We start from the raw sequence: 18,266 nt of genomic DNA, 5'->3' as shown, positions 1-18,266 counted from the left end.
CAACTCCCTATATATGCTCCTGGGCAACCTTATGGGGGGCCACAGTGATGGGTAGAGCCGATGAAGAACAAATATTATCTGCATCTTTCCACAGTTCACATACACACACATGGGAAGCATGATCACGGCTCAAGGACTTATTCCAGCCAGGCAAGCACACTCAAGGAAGGCATGAAGCAAGGGCTACAAAGGGGCGTGTCCTACAGATAGGGGCGTGGTCAAAGCAGACTCTGGGATAGGGTCACGGTGAGGAAGCGAATTATTTTCTCCCAACTTGGCCCAGTCCTCCCTACGACCCCCTCCCTCTTGTCGTTTGCGCATGCTCTCTGGCTCTCTCCGAACAGGGTCTCGTGATGGGAGGGGCGAGGAGGATAGGACAACCAGCTGGCGGAGGGGGCAAGGAAGAGGGCGTGGCGCACCATAACCAAACCCAAGCAACCCTCCCCGCAATAATTTGGAATCGGCCATGGAGCTAAGCCACCCCGCTGAAGCGCCTTGCTCCCCTATGGACCTCACCAATGTCTAAACAAGGCGCGGGGGGGGGGTAGCGTTTGTGGGGTGGGGAGACTGGGGAGTGACGGGAAGCAGCAGGCCGGCCAGTTTCCAACACGTGCAGCGCCCCAGCTGCACGCGCCTTCAGGGGGCGGGGCGAGACATTGGCGAGGGTGGGCGGGGAGGGGCAGGCGGGAAAGCTCGCACGCGCGAGCCGAGTGGTGCTTCCCAGCGACGTGGAAAAAGGAACTTCTGCGCGCCAGTCTTCTGGGTGGCACCGAGGAAACCACAGAGAGCGCGGGGGTGGGGGTGGGAGGGGAAGGAGAGGGGGAGGTTCCCGCCCTCAGCGCGCAGCCATGGGGCAGCTGTCGGCACGCTGCCTGCAGAGCCGCCTTCGGTAGCCGGAGCGCGGCGTGTGTGTGTGTGTGTGGCCATGGCCGGCTGGTGGCGAAGGCTGAGGGGGCGCCTGGGCGGCGGCCTCGCCTGCTGCTGCCTGCTGCTGCTGCTGCTGCTTTCTGCCTCGGCGCTGGCCTGGGCGGCCGAGGAGGCGGCGGCGGCGGCGCGCGCGCAGACCTTCCCTCAGCCGCTCTCCAACCTGGCGGCGAGCGCGCGGCGCTTGCTGGTGGCCAGCGGCAATCGCTGGTACGAAGTGGAGCCCTCGCTGGCCTGGGCGAAGGAGCACCGCAGCAGCCCGGCGCTCGACTCGGGGACGACGGTCAACAAGCTGCTGCTGCCCTTCGGCAACGACCGCCTCCTCACCTGTTGGACGCAGCCGCAGGGCTCCTGCTACGAGGAGCGCCTGGGCGCCGACGCCAACGCCACCGTTTTTGGGGAAGAGGTGGTGACCTGCTTGCGGAAGGGCTCCGCCGCCGGGTGGATCTATGCCCGCGGCTCCGAGTGGCGGCTGGTGGTGGCCACGTCTCGCCGACTGAACGATTCCGGCGACTCGGATCCAGAGTGCCTGGCCGAGGGCGACTCCAGAGTGGCCGTCGCTCTCCAAGAGCGCCAGAGGCCGGTCCCGGAGGACCACCGGCTGCTGGTGGGCGAGGGCTGCTACTTGCACTTCGCGGACGCGTTCCCGTGGAGCGGGCAGTTCTTCTTTCCTTATTATCACTACAGCCTCAGCACGGAGCCCAAGATGCTGGTGGCCAACCAGATGCCGGCAAACCGGTTCTTCGGCCACGGCCAGGCCATCCTGCGCTGCGGCGGCGGCGGCGGCGGCGGCTTGACCCGGAGGATCCTCTCTTCCAACTACGTCCAGGAGCGCGGGCTCTGGGTCGGCGTCTTCGGCTCGGCCGAGGGTCCGGCCACTCCGACCTCCACGGCCCTTTGCATCTTCAACCTCAGCCAGGTGTCGAGCGTTTCGGAGGGATGCGCCTTTGGCGATTCGAACAGGATCTGCGCACCCGAGCCTGCGGAGCCATGCGTGAGTAGTTGGGTTGTGGGTTGAGCGTTGTTGCCCTGCGGAAGCGGAGACCAGAGGGCCGGCTCGAACAGCGCACCGTCGTGGTTGCCGGCTGGTCTGATGCTCAAGGCAGACCGTTTTAAAGATGTGAAATAACTTTGCGGTCTCCTTTGCGCTTGCAACAACCCCATAAGGTCGGTCGCGCTGTCTAGCCCACTGGGTGAGTTAATAGCAGCTGAGACACAGTGAGTTTTCTAGGTCAATAGTAAAACACATTGGGGCATTACTCGCCTGGGTTCCTAACTATTTTCTTTTTCTTACGTGGCTTAATGTCACAAAGAGGCAGTCCGCAACAGGATTTCGCTTTCGTTTTTCTTATCAACTTATCTCCCCACCCAAAAGGCAAATCTGCATTAACTGGGGAGGGAAAATACAGGCTGGCATGTACAGCAGTGATGTTGTGTAGATGCTGCAAAAATAGGGTTGCCATATTTCAAAGAGTAAAATTCCTGACACCTACAAAATTGTTGAGCTGTTTTTTAGGACACCACCAAAATTGTTGACCTTTTTTAAGGAAACCACCAAAATGCAAAAATCCGCTGCACTGATCCCACAATAAAATACCCTAAGCATCTTGGAAGTACCACCATTTGGAAGTAACACCTACATTTTCTGTTCAGTTACTCTCTCTCCCATCCCCTAATCTAGATATGGAGGGAGCAGTAAATAAAAAGCTTGCATGTACCCTGTGACTCTTAAGAATATTCCTGTCTTCACTGTCAATATTTGTAACTCAAGATACATAGAAAAAAATACTAAATAGTATAGGGCAGAACAAGAAAGAGTGTAAGCTTTCTGTGTAGGTTTAACCATAAGTTTGAAGTTTTCCATATTAATGAATGCTGCTGCTGCTGTTATTCCAATTTATTATCTGCCCTTCACCCTAAGGCTCAAGGGCAGGTTGCAACAATTAAAATGCAACATTAGTATTAAAACACAATATAAAATTGTTTTTCAACAACTTAAAATTACTAAAACAAGTTAGGTCCTAAAAATATACATTTCACATGTCAAAAGTGAACAGGTGTATCTTCCACATTTGCAAAAAGTTGTATGATGGTGTGAAACAGCTGTCATCAAGTTTCGCTGAAATAGAAAGACTGGTAGAAGAAGAAAAAGATTATACCAAGCACCCAGAAATTCCAATATTTGGAGAGCTTTTAAAAAGAGTTAGACAAATTAATGAAAGTAAAATAAAAGCTTCCTTAATGTTGGAAAAGATGGAGGGCACAAGGAGAAGGGGACGACAGAGGACAAGATGGTTGGACAGTGTTCTCGAAGCTACCAACTTGAGTTTGACCAAACTGCGGGAGGCAGTGGAAGACAGGAGTGCCTGGCGTGCTCTGGTCCATGGGGTCACGAAGAGTCGGACATGAGTAAACGACTAAACAACAACAACAACAACAACAAAGTAAAAGCTACAGTGGTACCTCAGGTTACATACGCTTCAGGTTACAGACTCTGCTAACCCAGAAATAGTACCTCGGGTTGAGAACTTTGCTTCAGGATGAGAACAGAAATCGTGCTCCAGTGGTGCGGCAGCAACAGGAGGCCCCCATTAGCCAAAGTGGTGCTTCAGGTTAAGAACAGTTTCAGATTAAGAACGCACCTCCGGAATGAATTACAGGTACCACTGTAATTCAATTGATAAACCGCCCTTTATCAAAAGATCCCAGGGTGGTGCACTACATTAAAAACACAACACAGAGCATCAATGATAAAAATATATAATAAAAATATAGTAACCAGAGTCTGTAACCTGAAGCGTATGTAACCTGAAGCGTATGTAACCCAAGGTACCACTGTACAGTTAAAAACAAAGTACGGTAATCACCTGCAATTGCTGAAAGGCTGAGCAAATGTTACTCTGTAGAAGAAGTTCAGCCAACATGAATTACTGTCAAGCCCCCTTTGGTTTCAGAGAGATGCTTCACTTTCCCACTGCAACCAGCGCACTTACTGTTGGATGAGTTGGCAAAAAAAAGATGTCCTGCTAGCTGAGCATATATAAAAGAAGATCTCATCATGTTGCTCAACATAGGAAGCAGAAAGTTGGGTTTGCAGTGGCAAAAAAGTTACTCAACAGCTTTGCAAAGAAAGGCTTTTCTATTTGAAATGGCAAGTCAGCTCACTACATGCATGTGACCAATTTTTTAAAAAAATGCTTCTTGTACATTAAGTGCATCCTTTATTAAGCATTGACATATAAATCTCTGCAAACACTCATGGGGGAAAAAACAACAGTTTGCTGTAGTGTTGTCCATTATCTAAAACAGCTTGCAAGGCAGAACAGCATTTTTTTGGTGCTGGTATCATAAGGAAATAAGAAGAGTCTGCTGGATCAGGCCAATGGCCTATCTGGTCCAGACCCTGTTCTCACCAGACTCACCAGATGCCTATGGGAAGTCCATAAAGCAGGATCCAGGTACAAGAACACTGTCCCTTCACGTGGCCTCCAGCCAGAGCATGGTCATCAAGGCTAGTAGCCTTTGCTTTACCTCCATTCATTTGTCCAATCCTTTAAAAACCTTGTCCAAGTTGGTTGTCTCCAGTGGGAGTGAATTTCATAGTTTAATGATATGCTCTGTGAAGCAACTTTTTCCCTTATCTCGAATCATCTAACATTCACTTATCCACAATCTTTAATTCTTTGAGAGAGGGAGAAAACCTTTTTCTGTGGGCACTTCAAGTCACACAATGGTAAAAATGCATCATTTGGATGAGGGTTTCCCAAACTTGGGTCGCCAGCTGTTTTTGGACTACAACTCCCATCAGCCCTAGCTAGCAGAACCAGTGGTCAGGGATGATGGGAATTGTAGTCCAAAACAAGTTTGAGAAACCCTGATTTAGATTATGGTTGGAAGAAGAAGAAGAAGTGTTTGGATTTGATATCCCGCCTTTTACTCCCTTTAAGGAGTCTCAAAGCGGCTAACATTCTTCTTTCCCTTCCTCCCCCACAACAAACACTCTGTGTGGTGAGTGGGGCTGAGAGAAGTGTGACTGGCCCAAGGTCACCCAGCAGCTGCATGTGGAGCAGCGGAGACGCGAACCTGGTTCCACAGATTACGAGACTACCGCTCTTAACCACTACACCACACTGGCTCTCAAGAGAACCTATGATGAGCCTAGATGTTGCTGGTTCAGCATTCTGGATACATTAGTATGAAAAACAAGAAGAAAATAGATTGCCAACCTAGTAAAAAAATAGAAATACACTGAGTATGCATAGAATCACATTTTAAACCTGTGCTGTGGAACATTTTTGGCTATGTGGACCTTATTTGGCAGGTGGGCAGGACATCACATAGTTAGGACTTAAAAACACCTTGCATAGCCAGCCCAGTAGTCTTGGCTCTACCACTCAGCAACTGATGGGAGTTAGAGTCAAAGCTTGCTGTAGGTTGCATGATGGAGTTCCCTGCAGTGAATCCCCTTCCAACACGTGTTCCAGCAGACTTCAAATAACATATATTTAAAGGAAAGATAATAAAATGAGCATCTGTAACCCAAACAGCCACTCTGGCTATAAAACTGTTTTAATAAATAGGAAAACAAGTTGTTTGTTTTTACCGTTGTAACAATTTTCTTCTCAAAATGTGTCTTCTGTATCATGAAAAGTAAATAAAATCATCATCATTATTTTAAAGTGTAAGGAAGAGTCCCTCAGGCCTTTACTAGTCTGGCCGCTGTAACCTAGGGATGGGCCCCCCAACATGGTGCCCTTGTGAACCCTGCTTGGTTCCCACCAAGGCCCCCTGCACCTTCCAATTTTTACATTAAATTGAGGTGTGGTTTTGTTTTTTTGGTTGTGGGCTGGTTGCATATTTTGTAGCGCCCAAGACTGTCCCTTACATTGGTGCGCTTTGGCCCTAAGAGGTTAGGAACCTGAAAGGAATGGGAGCAGTGCTTGCTGCAAATGGGAAATGTTCAGGCAGCATGAGATGTTTGGAAAAGTAAAGCCTCTTCTGCAGAGAGCCCTTATAAAGATGAGCAACTCTGTTCTGCAGGCTTTCTCAGAAGTATTTCAATGGGCGTCCTTCCAGTAGATGTATTTGGGATTGCTGCCTTGGATGTGTACCATGAGACTGAATTTTGTAGAATGGGAAATCACACTTGGCGGATATTTTGTGCCTTGTCTAGATATTTTTGTTTTCAGATTACAGTGGTACCTTGGAAGTCGAACGGAATCCATTCCAGAAATCCGTTCAACTTGAAAAATGTTAGGAAACCAAGTCATGTATTCCCATTGGCTGCAGGAAGCTTCTGTAGCCATTTGGAAGCCTTGGAAGCTGCGTTGGATGTTTGGGTTCCAAAGAACATTCACAAAGCAGAACACTCACTTCCAGTTTTGCGGCGTTCGGGACCCAAAACGTTCAACTCGTAAGGCGTTCGAGATCCAACGTATAACTGTACTTCTAACCCCTAGGTAAAGGACCTGTACAACTATTCAGAAACTTAGATTGGCACACTGGTTGTTTAAATACTTTATTTTTATATACCAGACATGTTCAACCGGTCAACCGCAATGTACAGGTAGATCGCCGGGGTGACCCTGGTCGACCACGGAAATGTTTTGGCCCTACGCCCCAGGCACTATGTCCCTCCTCCACCTCCTCCACAGCAAGGAAAGTTGAGGCAGGTGGGAAGCGCAAGTATTGTCGCCTGACCCTTGTTTCCTGGAAGCGTCAAGTGACTATCCTCCCCCCAAAAAGCTCAATAACACTTGCCAACCCCCCCTAAAAGCTCAACTCTTGACAGTCCTCCCCAAAAAAAGCTCGATAACTCTGACAATGGGTAGATCACTGCCAGTTTTTTTTAATAGTGGGAGTAGATCACAGTCTTTAGGGAGTTGGACGTGCCTGTTATATATCATTAAATCATAAAGAATATATCACAGCAGTTTACAACAATATGAAGACATAAAATGAAACAAAAAAATAATAAAAAGTTGAAAACAAGCTGGAAGCAAAAGGAAATTAAAAACATGTTTGCTTCTGGTATTTTAGCACTTATTGTTACGGCTGTTCAAGTTGCCATGGTGACTATGAGGTAGAGCTCCACAATTGTCCTCCTCTCACACTCTTGCCACTGGTGAGTGTTCCTCATTATGTGGTGAGCATACCTTTCCTGGCTTCTCTGTAAACTGGAAAAAAAGGGAAAGGGTTCTGCCAAAAATAGAAGTTGTGCAAGGATGTTCTGTCTTCTGCAAAAGTCCCTAGTAGTCTAGTTCACATTTGCACAGGACTAGGGGATGCTGAGGGGCCTTTGTTTCACATCCATGAAGGCAAGAAGCAGCATGGTGGAGAAGGAAAACCTAAGAGGGACTTGCACCATATCTTGCTTTCTCCTAAACCCCACATGAGGTAAAACAACACCCCCTTCTTCCACAAATCTTCTGCAGGGGCTAGAGGACTGATATGGGAAGAAGTGAGTTTTGTTTCTTTTCTAGCATGGCATTTGTAGAAAGCAGAAGTCTCTTGCACTGATTCTGCTTTGGGAAAAACTCCATAAAGTGTTCTACACCTTATATGTTACCCATAAAGGTAAAGGTAAAGGTAAAGGGACCCCTGACCGTTAGGTCCAGTAGCAGACGACTCTGGGGTTGCGGCGCTCATCTTGCTTTATTGGCCGAGAGAGCCTGCGTACAGCTTCCGGGTCATGTGGCCAGCAGGACTAAGCAGCTTCTGGCAAACCAGAGCAGCGCTTTTGTCTTGTGGACGGCAAATTTAGTTTTCGTTCTTGTTGCTGCTGCTGCTGTTGCTGTTGTTTTGGCTTAGTCAAGAGTTATGTGAAAAGAACAAAACTCAAAAATAATTTATTGGACTGCCTTATGCAGACTACATGAATATAAAGGGTATGCCTGTAATCTGACAAGAATGTTAGCTTTTATAGTTAATTAATTTCTTTTTAACATACTCTGTGTCAGATCTAGCTGTTTTCAAAATGGGGTGCATTTTAAGCATAGCTTTCTTTTAAATAGGAATTAAGTCACAGAAGTTCTATAAGCCTTCAGATAAATAAGTCTGATGAAAGATTAGCATAGTGAGCCATCTGGCCTGGCCAGGTGTTTTGTGTATATGTACATTCAGAGAATGAGAGGGGTATTTGGCTACAGAAAGAGAGGCAATACAGTGAATGATGCTGGAAGGAGGGATGATCTCTCTATCACAATCTGGTCTTATGACAGAGTTGTGTTAAGGTTAACACGTTTCTCGTGAATTCTGTGTGGCCCAATTCAGAGTACTACAAAGCCTTACATGGCTCTGGACTTCAATACCTTAAGGAACGCCTTTCCCCCATACCAAGCGACCTGGACCCTCCACTTGTCATCGGAGTCTCTTTTCTATGTCCCTACTCCCAGAGAGGTTTGGAAGGTGGCAACAAGACAACAGGCCTTTTCTGTGGTGGCTCCCTGATTGTAGAATACTCTCCCCAGAGAGGCTTACCTGGCCCCATCATTACATGTCTTTACCCAGGTCTATGGCTATTAAATAATCTATGGCCTGTAAAAGTGTGGAGAACAGGACTGTTATTAGGATGGTTATTTTATTATGAGGCTCTTTGTCAGTATGCTTTTTACTATATTTTTATTATATATTTTTATCATTGATGCTCTGTATTGTGTTTTTAATGTAGTACACCACCCTGGGATCTTTTGATAAAGGGTGGTTTATCAATTGAATTACAGTGGTACCTCGGGTTACATACGCTTCAGGTTACATACGCTTCAGGTTACAGACTCCGCTAACCCAGAAATAGTGCTTCAGGTTAAGAACTTTGCTTCAGGATGAGAACAGAAATCGTGCTCTGGCGGCACAGCAGCAGCGGGAGGCCCTATTAGCTAAAGTGGTGCTTCAGGTTAAGAACAGTTTGTATGGGTTATTGAAATGGTTTTATTGACCACATCGTTTTTGTTTTGTGGAATTCTTCTTGGTTCTTAATCTTTGTAAGTTGTCTCTGTAGTAAGTGAGAGATAAGTCAAATAAATTACAATAATACAAAGCAGTAATTGTATTAAGCTGGCTGTGGGTGGTGAGAATTTTAGTCCAACCACATCTGGGGATTAGGTTGAAGAAAACACTGCTTTAAAACATACCTCTTTTAACTAAGTGTGACATTTGTCATGCAGTTTAGTCCCACTGACACCAATGGGACTTTTCTTCTTACTGCAACACACACACACACCCAATTCCAACCTGGGTTTTAGTGAGGACAAGAAATTAAAGTTCTGCCCTGGAATGTTTCTGTATTTAAACTTTAATGTATTAATGATATAAATTGGTTAATGCTTTATATCTCTTGTACACCACCTTTGGATGCCACATTAAAGGTGATCAAAAATGCCTAATTAAAATAAGAACCCCTCTCCATGGCTGTGGTGGCTTGGGCTGATGGGAATCACAGTCCAAAAAAGCATACAGTTGGGAAGGCTGAATTATCTCACCAGTGTCAATGCCCTAAGTCTGCCATCACTATGTGTAGTTACAGATAGGTAGCCGTGTTGGTCTGCCATAGTCAAAACAAAACAAATTCCTTCCAGTAGCACCTTAAAGACCAACTAAGTCAGTTCTTGGTATGAGCTTTCGTGTGCATGCACACTTCTTCAGATACCAGGTATCTTTAGTTGGTCTTTAAGGTGCTACTGGAAGGAATTTGTTTTGTTATCACTATGTGTAGTTTAGGCCATAGATGCTTAGGTTGCTTGGCTGTTAATTTCTGTCAACAAGTGTTGCTGATGGTGTAGTCCAGGCTTCCTCAAACTTGGCCCTCCAGATGTTTTGAGACTACAGTTCCCATCATCCCTGACCACTAGTCCTGCTAGCTAGGGATCACTAGTCCTGCTAGCTAGGGATCATTTTGTAGGCCAAAAACATTTGAAGGGCCAAGTTTGAGGAAACCTGGTGTAGTCACACTCCCCCCCCCCCCGTAAGGTAAAGGTAAAGGGACCCCTGACCATTAGGTCCAGTCGTGACCAACTCTGGGGTTGCGGCGGTCATCTCGCTTTATTGGCCGAGGAAACCGGCGTACGGCTTCCGGGTCATGTGGCCAGCATGACTAAGCCGCTTCTAGCGAACCAGAGCAGCGCACGGAAACGCCGTTTACCTTCCCGCCGGAGCAGTACCAATTTAGCTACTTGCACTTTGACGTGCTTTCAAACTGCTAGGTTAGCAGGAGCAGGGACCAAGCAACGGGAGCTCACCCCGTCGTGGGGATTTGAACCGCCAACCTTCTGATCAGCAAGCCCTAGGCTCTGTGGTTTAACCCACAGTGCCACCTGCATCCCTTTGTAGATATGCCTTATTTAATGTGTTCTCCTGCTTTATGGAAAAAGCAAAGGAATATTGAAGTACTTCCTCTTTGGATAAGATGGCAAAACTTTTTCTTTCTTTCCTGGTGTTACAACGTTGTTTTCCTGTCTTGTTTAAAAGTGGTTGTGCAACTTTGTACAGGGTTGAGAGCTGACAAACCACATATGTTGATCGCTCAGCATTCCATGCCCCTAACACTTTAGACCACAAACAGCATTGGCAGATGCTGCAATAGCAGCATATATTTTCTTGAAGTACAGCACAACTTCATGCACACATGTAATTAATGTCTGGAGCTTCAATAATATGGGAGATTGAGTGGCAAAACATCAAATTATATTTTGTGTTAAATCTGTATACAAAAGTTTTTTCTTCAGCATCCAAAACACAAACATACCCATGAACCTAATATATAAAATGGTGTTTTATGTACTCACAAACATGATAATCCACCATACATCTTTTTGTAAATATTATATAAATGGATCATGATGTTTTTTGTATAGTATAGCATCATTTGATATATATTAGTGTTTTGTGTTTGTGTTGTTTTGAGTTGAGCCACTTTAAATAAAATTGAGTATATATGACATAGGGGAAAGCTGGCTGGATTCAATTTCCTGTACTCCCTCTTTACTGTTAGGTGGAATTTAAAAACATTTCTGTTCACCCAGGCATTTGATTGCTGAAATATATTGTTCCTGACAACCTTGAAATTATATACTTGTGAGGATATTTGATCGTTTCTGAATGTTTTCCATTTTGCTGTATGCTGTACTTTGGTTCCTTTGGAAAGAAGGAATGTGATTGAAATTTAATTAATAAATAATTATTAAACAACACTTTTTCCCTAAAGGGTCCCCTTACCAATTACCAATGCGCAAAGCATGGGTAATAAACAAGATGAGCTTGAGCTCTTGGTACAGCAAACTAAATATGACATAATAGGCATCACTGAAACCTGGTGGGATAAGTCCCACGACTGGAATGTCCCACGACTGGATAAGTCCCACGACTGGAGGGTTACAATCTATTTCAGAGAAACAGACCAGACAAGAAAGGAGGAGGAGTGGCGTTATATGTCAGGGATGTGTATACCTGTGAAGAGATCCAAGATTTAGAACCTCAAAGCCAAAGTGAGAGCATTTGGGTCAAAATTAAGGGAGAGAAGAATAACAGGGACCTCATTGTGGGAGTTTACTATAGATCCCCAAGCCAAACGGAGGACATAGATGATGCCTTCCTGGAACAGATGGCCAAGCATGCAAAAGGAAGGGAGATAGTAGTAATGGGGGACTTCAATTACCCGGATATTTGCTGGATGTCAAACTCGGCCAAGAGCATAAGGTCAAACAGATTCCTCACTGGCCTTGCAGACAACTTCGTTGTCCAGAAAGTGGGAGAAGCAACAAGAGGAACAGCCATTTTAGATCTGGTCCTAACCAATGTTGATGACCTGGTTAGTGGGGTAGAAGTGGAAGGATCATTAGGCGCGAGTGATCATGCTCTTCTGAAGTTTACTATACAGCGGAAAGGAGCAGCCAAGCATACTAGGACTCAATTTCTTGACTTTAGGAAAGCAGACTTTATAAAACTTAGGGAAGTGCTGGGTGAGATCCCATGGACAGTAATATTAAAAGGAAAGGGAGTTCATGATGGCTGGGAGTTTGTTAAGAGGGAGATAGTAAAAGCACAACTTCAGGCAATACCAATGAGACGGAAACATGGAAGGTGCCTAAAGAAGCCAGGGTGGCTATCTAAAGAACTTTTAACTGAGTTAAGATTAAAAAAGGATGTGTACAAAAAATGGAAAAGGGGGGAAACCACCAAAGAGGAATTCAAACAAATAGCCAGCACGTGTAGACACAAAGTCAGAAAAGCTAAAGCACAGAATGAACTCAGGCTTGCTAGAGAGGTTAAAAGCAACAAAAAAGGCTTTTATGGGTATGTTCGTAGCAAAAGGAAGAACAAAGAAACAGTGGGGTCACTCAGAGGAGAAGATGGTGTAATGCAAACAGGGGACACAGAAAGGGCTGAACTCCTCAATGCCTTCTTTGCCTCAGTCTTCTCCGATAAAGAAAACAATGCCCGACCTGAAGAATTTGGAGCAAATGATTCAGCAGAGGAAACACAGCCCAGAATAACTAAGGAGATAGTACAAGAATACTTGGCTAGTTTAGATGTATTCAAGTCTCCAGGGCCAGATGAGCTGCATCCAAGAGTATTAAAAGAACTGGCAGATGTGATCTCAGAACCACTGGCAGTCATCTTCGAGAATTCCTGGAGAACAGGCGAAGTCCCAGCAGACTGGAGGAGGGCAAATGTTGTCCCTATTTTCAAAAAGGGGAAAAGAGAGGACCCAAATAATTACCGCCCAGTCAGTCTGACATCAATACCAGGGAAGATTCTGGAGCAGATCATTAAGCAAACAGTCTGTGAGCACCTAGAAAGGAATGCTGTGATACCAATAGTCAGCATGGATTTCTGAAAAATAAGTCATGTCAGACTAACCTGATCTCGTTTTTTGACAGAATTACAAGCCTGGTAGATGAAGGGAACGCAGTGGATGTAGCCTACCTTGATTTCAGCAAGGCATTTGACAAGGTGCCCCATGATATTCTTGTAAAGAAGCTGGTAAAATGCGGTCTTGACTATGCTACCACTCAGTGGATTTGTAACTGGCTGACTGACCGAACCCAAAGGGTGCTCATCAATGGTTCCTCTTCATCCTGGAGAAGAGTGACTAGTGGGGTGCCACAGGGTTCTGTCTTGGGCCCAGTCTTATTCAACATCTTTATCAACGACTTAGATGATGGACTCAAGGGCATCCTGATCAAATTTGCAGATGACACCAAACTAGGAGGGGTGGCTAGCACCCCAGAGGACAGGATCACACTTCAAAACGACCTTGACAGATTAGAGAACTGGGCCAAAACAAACAAGATGAATTTTAATAGGGAGAAATGTAAAGTATTGCACTTGGGCAAAAAAAATGAGAGGCACAAATACAAGATGGGTGACACCTGGCTTGAGAGCAGTACATGTGAAAAGGATCTAGGAGTCTTGGTTGACCACAAACTTGACATGAGCCAACAGTGTGACGCGGCAGCTAAAAAAGCCAATGCAATTCTGGGCTGCATCAATAGGAGTATTGCATCTAGATCAAGGGAAGTAATAGTGCCACTGTATTCTGCTCTGGTCAGACCTCACCTGGAGTACTGTGTCCAGTTCTGGGCACCACAGTTCAAGAAGGACACTGACAAACTGGAACGTGTCCAGAGGAGGGCAACCAAAATGGTCAAAGGCCTGGAAACGATGCCTTATGAAGAACGGCTAAGGGAGCTGGGCATGTTTAGCCTGGAGAAGAGGAGGTTAAGGGGTGATATGATAGCCATGTTCAAATATATAAAAGGATGTCACATAGAGGAGGGAGAAAGGTTGTTTTCTGCTGCTCCAGAGAAGCGGACACGGAGCAATGGTTCCAAACTACAAGAAAAAAGATTCCACCTAAACATTAGGAAGAACTTCCTGACAGTAAGAGCTGTTCGACAGTGGAATTTGCTGCCAAGGAGTGTGGTGGAGTCTCCTTCTTTGGAGGTCTTTAAGCAGAGGCTTGACAACCATATGTCAGGAGTGCTCTGATGGTGTTTCCTGCTTGGCAGGGGGTTGGACTCGATGGCCCTTGTGGTCTCTTCCAACTCTATGATTCTATGAATCTATGATTCTATGAAAAATATGTGGTCCCCTTGCTTTGCATAAACTCTCTTGGATTGAAGATTTGACTGTCTTCAGATGGTTAACTTTTGTAGCTTCCTTTGCTCTTCCCGTCACATGAGCAGGGACACAAGCCAGCAAGCCTAGTTAACCACAGCTTCTTGTTACATTCAGTTTGAACCAGGGAACTATGGTTAATGGCTCCCAACATTTGCTTCCAAATCCTGGCTTGTTTGAAAGCTGTTAATAATACCTATCAGTTTGGACATAAAAGGAAGCTATGATTAACTGTGACTTCCTGGCCTGTTTACCAGCTGGTGCTAAAGGAGGGGTGAAATGGGAGAAAAGGGATGCATGAGAGAGTATTAAGTTGCTGCATATCATAGCTTCTAAAGCAAAGATCATGATTTCTGAATGGGGCCCATCATGCCCAGTTAAATAAGTGCTTATTGTCGCAATTTTTTAATATCATTTAAAAATATCGAATTGCACCACAGTTTTTCATTTCTTTGGTTTTTGGCCTTTACATTTTCCTGATTTTATAGTTCAGGTTCCCACCTAATTGTTTATTTGTGTTTGCAATGATTAACTGAATTAATTAAACTGGTCTCCACCCCCATCGCTCAGCCCGGACACTGAGGTCCAGCACTAAGAGCCTTCTGGTGGTTCACTCACTGCGAGAAGCCAGGTTACAGGGAACCAGGCAGAGGGTTTTCTCAGTATTGGCGCCCACCTTGTGGAACGCACTCCCATCAGATGTCAAGGAAATAAACAACTATCTGACTTTCAGAATACATCTGAAGGCACCTCTGTTCAGAGAAGCTGTTAATGTCTGATGTTTTAATGTAGTTTTAATATTTTGTTGGAAGCCACCCTGAGTAGCTGGGGAAACCCAGCCAGATGGGCAGGGTATGTATGTATGTATGTATGTATAAATAAATAAAATTATTATTATTTATTCCTCCTTGTGTTACATTCTTTCCTATAGCTTCCAACATGTAACCTTTAGCTAGGTTCCCAGTAAATATTGACTAAAGAGCATGCTGCTGTAGTTGTACAGTTAGGAACAGCTAAACTCATGACTGATGAGAAGTTTGCCAGAAGGCATAGCTGTTATCTGTATGAATGCTTCCAGTGTTCAAGTAATACATGCTGTTTGTTTCCTGATTTTTCTCTGGTCTCCTGATTCATACTCTGCTTTAAAACACAACATTTACACCTAAGATATTATTATTTCTCATCCTGATAGGAGAAAATTGGAAGCTTCCAAACTTCACTTTAGGGCCGTATTGGGGTGGTCATGTGAGTTCAGGAGAAGCCTAGAATCATTCTCGTAATACTAAACTGTGGTCTAGCATTGTATCTAAACTGACCCATAAGTTGCCAAAGTTTTGCAATAATACTGTGTGGAGCCCTGCTTGAAGTGCAACGCTACCTCCCATAAAGAAGCTTTCAGCAACAAGTTGTAGTTAAGGTAGCTTGAAAATAACAAGTTGCATATTTGATAAAATGATGTATACTCATATTTTGCTTCTGTATTTGATTTTTCAGAACAAGATAGCTTGGCCAATCAACAATGCAACTTTGCTGAGCCACTCTGATTTGGTGTCAGTTTATGCCACTGTGGTTCTGAACAAGATTGTTTTGTTTTTGGGAACAAGAAATGGACAGTTGCTGAAAGTATGTGGCTTATGGTTTGTTTCATGGTTTATTTGATGAATCATTGCTGTTGCATTAGTTGATAGAAGCTTCTTGGCATTTTGCATATAAAAGTGCTAGATAGTTGCTATATTGGCAAATACAGTCGTGCCTTGGTTTTTGAACAGCTTAGTTCTCGAACGTTTTGACTCCTGAACATCGCAAACCCGGAAGTGACTGTTCCAGTTTGCAAACTATTTTTGGAAGCCGAACTTCCAATGGGGCTTCCACAGCATCTGACTGGCTGCAGGAGCTTCCTGCAGCCAATCGGAAGCTGTGCTTTGGTTTTCGAATGTTTTGTAAGTTGAACGGAACAGATTCTGTTCGACTTCCAAGGTACGACTGTAACTTCTCTTCTTGTATAATATTTGAAAGATGGTTTCTTTCCCCCCAAGTCCAGTGGTTTTCTACGTAATTAAACAAAAATATATGTTGGCCTTTATTCAACATTTCCTTGGATTGGTTTTCAGTGAAATAACTTAAATAATGTAATTTCAAAATAATTTTTTAGGCTGTTAATTTGTCTAGCTTTTTGAAAAGCTTTTATTGCTGTCATCTTACACTGTTTTATTGTATGTATGTATTTATTGATTGCTTATTAGTCCACATAGGGCTAATATAGCTATACAAAGCAGCTGAAGAACCAAACATGTTAGGAGAAATAGAGGCATGCAGTCCAGACATTCTGCTTCCAACACATTACCTGTACTCAGCTGAGACCGCTCCATGAGTTTGAGGATGAATGTCTAAAGTAGGAAGCTCTTCTATTCATGGAGGCTGCCTGTATGATTTTAAGACCCTGTGCAATCAAGGTTTTAAACGGTATTTGTAAAGAATAGCTGACCAAATCAAAAACATACAAATCCTGATCGTTAGTCACTGAATATGCATTCAAAATAGGTCCTTGTATCTTTCTTGAGATAAAAGTAAAAGAACATGTTCTCTTTCCAGGTAAGAGTATTTGTTAGATTATGCAGTTTGCTTCTTATCTGTTCATTTGAGGTTCTGCTCGCACAGTGGGACTTCTGCTTCCACCTCCTCCACCCAAACATGTTGTTCCCCCCCCCCCAAAAAAAATCTGTTCCAAATAGCTGATGATGGGGAGGAATAGAGGAACCATAGTGTATTCAAATAGGGCAGATAAATTTGCCCATGATAACATGATAGTGGTTCTTTTTGTTTCCTGTGCTTTTAGGTTATTCTTGATGAAAACATGAAAGCAAATTGCCCAGACATTTTATATGAAATTGAAGAAGAAACACCAATTTTTCACAAACTTGAACTTGACCCTGTGAATAAAGATTACATCTATCTACCATCTGGTAACAAGGTGAGCTAAGAGCAGCAGTCAGCACAAATAGTACTTCTGAAGTTGGCTTTCAGCCATCTGGCAAAGTCCTTGTTAACTGAAGTCCAGCAACCTACTTTACTTTTCGGTTGTAGAACAGGACCCTGAATATGAGTAGGTGTGATTTCTAGTCAACAGAGATTCTAAACTATGCAACTGACTTGATTAGTTCTGTGTAACTTTAGAGATTAGCTATCGCATTTAGTGTTCACAGTTGCGTAACTGACTTACATTGTCTTACGTGAGTGCAGAGACTTTTCAGAACTGAGTTGATGGAAACAAGAGAAAACTTGTTGATGGCATCAAAGTGCACACCTTCATATGATCTCTCTCTCAGCATCTCTCATTTATCTATTGAATTCAGGAAGCACCGATAAGCCTTTGTGAGGAATGTTTGGATGGATGATGAGTAATCACCACACATGAGATTTCCTTATTATAAGAGAACTCCTTTCAGTCTCTGTTCAGATTAGGGCATTAATTCATACATGGCTCACTGTTGCATGTGCTTGTTCGGGCACTTTTATCCACACAGGTACTTTCAATCTTACGGCTCCGAAAACCATCTCCTTTCTTGTGCACATTAGTGGGTGGTACTTGTTAGGATGCATGTAGGTGTACTATGTAGTGTTGTCTCCTTCCCTCAAATATTATTACTTCGCTGAGGTCCATTGTGGATATGTGTGCAGTTATTTGCTTGCCTGTGTATGCACTTTTTTTAAAAAAAAGTACAAATCTGGAATACAAGTTTTTTCAGAATTGCGCAAAAGTACAGAACTGTAAAAGTAATTTTTAAATAAAGTATAATACTCCAAGCCAGATAAGATTAGGAATCATTCATACGAAAGACTCCTACACCCTTTCCTACCTTTTCCTTTGCCATCTACGTGCAAGGGCAATTTATATATTTTAACATAGCTGCTTTGTGAAAAACAGCTGGGTTAAAAATAAAAATGCCATGAACATGTCTTTGGGGCTGATGGAAACAAAATGGAAGAAGTAAACATGGCAATAGAAACCATCCAGTGAAATGTCACCATATATGTTAAAAGCAATGACACTTCCCACATGATAAGCTTCATAATATCCACATTTTTGTATTGCATTTTCTTCTCCTATTGGATTATCCACAGATTGGCAAATATTATGTCACCACCAGCTGTCTCCTAGTCAAGAAGAGTGATTGGTTGTAGAGAAGGTTTCTTCATAAGCAAAGGACTACTCAGGTGTAGCACCCTCC

At 44.1% G+C, this 18,266-nt stretch overlaps 1 protein-coding gene across 1 annotated transcript in view; it reads left to right on the top strand.

The window, feature by feature from the left end:
- The first annotated feature begins 828 nt into the window (after positions 1-828).
- The window catches only part of PLXNC1 (plexin C1), a 60,581-nt gene continuing 43,143 nt past the window's right edge, over positions 829-18,266 (top strand). Inside the window, exons 1-3 of the mRNA XM_081879444.1 lie at positions 829-1,918; positions 15,532-15,660; positions 16,874-17,008. Coding sequence (XP_081735570.1) covers positions 926-1,918; positions 15,532-15,660; positions 16,874-17,008 — 1,257 coding nt within the window. The 5' untranslated portion in view covers positions 829-925. The remainder of the gene's footprint in view (positions 1,919-15,531; positions 15,661-16,873; positions 17,009-18,266) is intronic.

The sequence above is a fragment of the Podarcis erhardii genome (assembly GCF_964252035.2).
Source record: "Podarcis erhardii genome assembly, chromosome: 10".
Lineage (NCBI taxonomy): Eukaryota > Metazoa > Chordata > Lepidosauria > Squamata > Lacertidae > Podarcis > Podarcis erhardii.
This window is presented reverse-complemented; position numbering and strand designations above follow the sequence as displayed.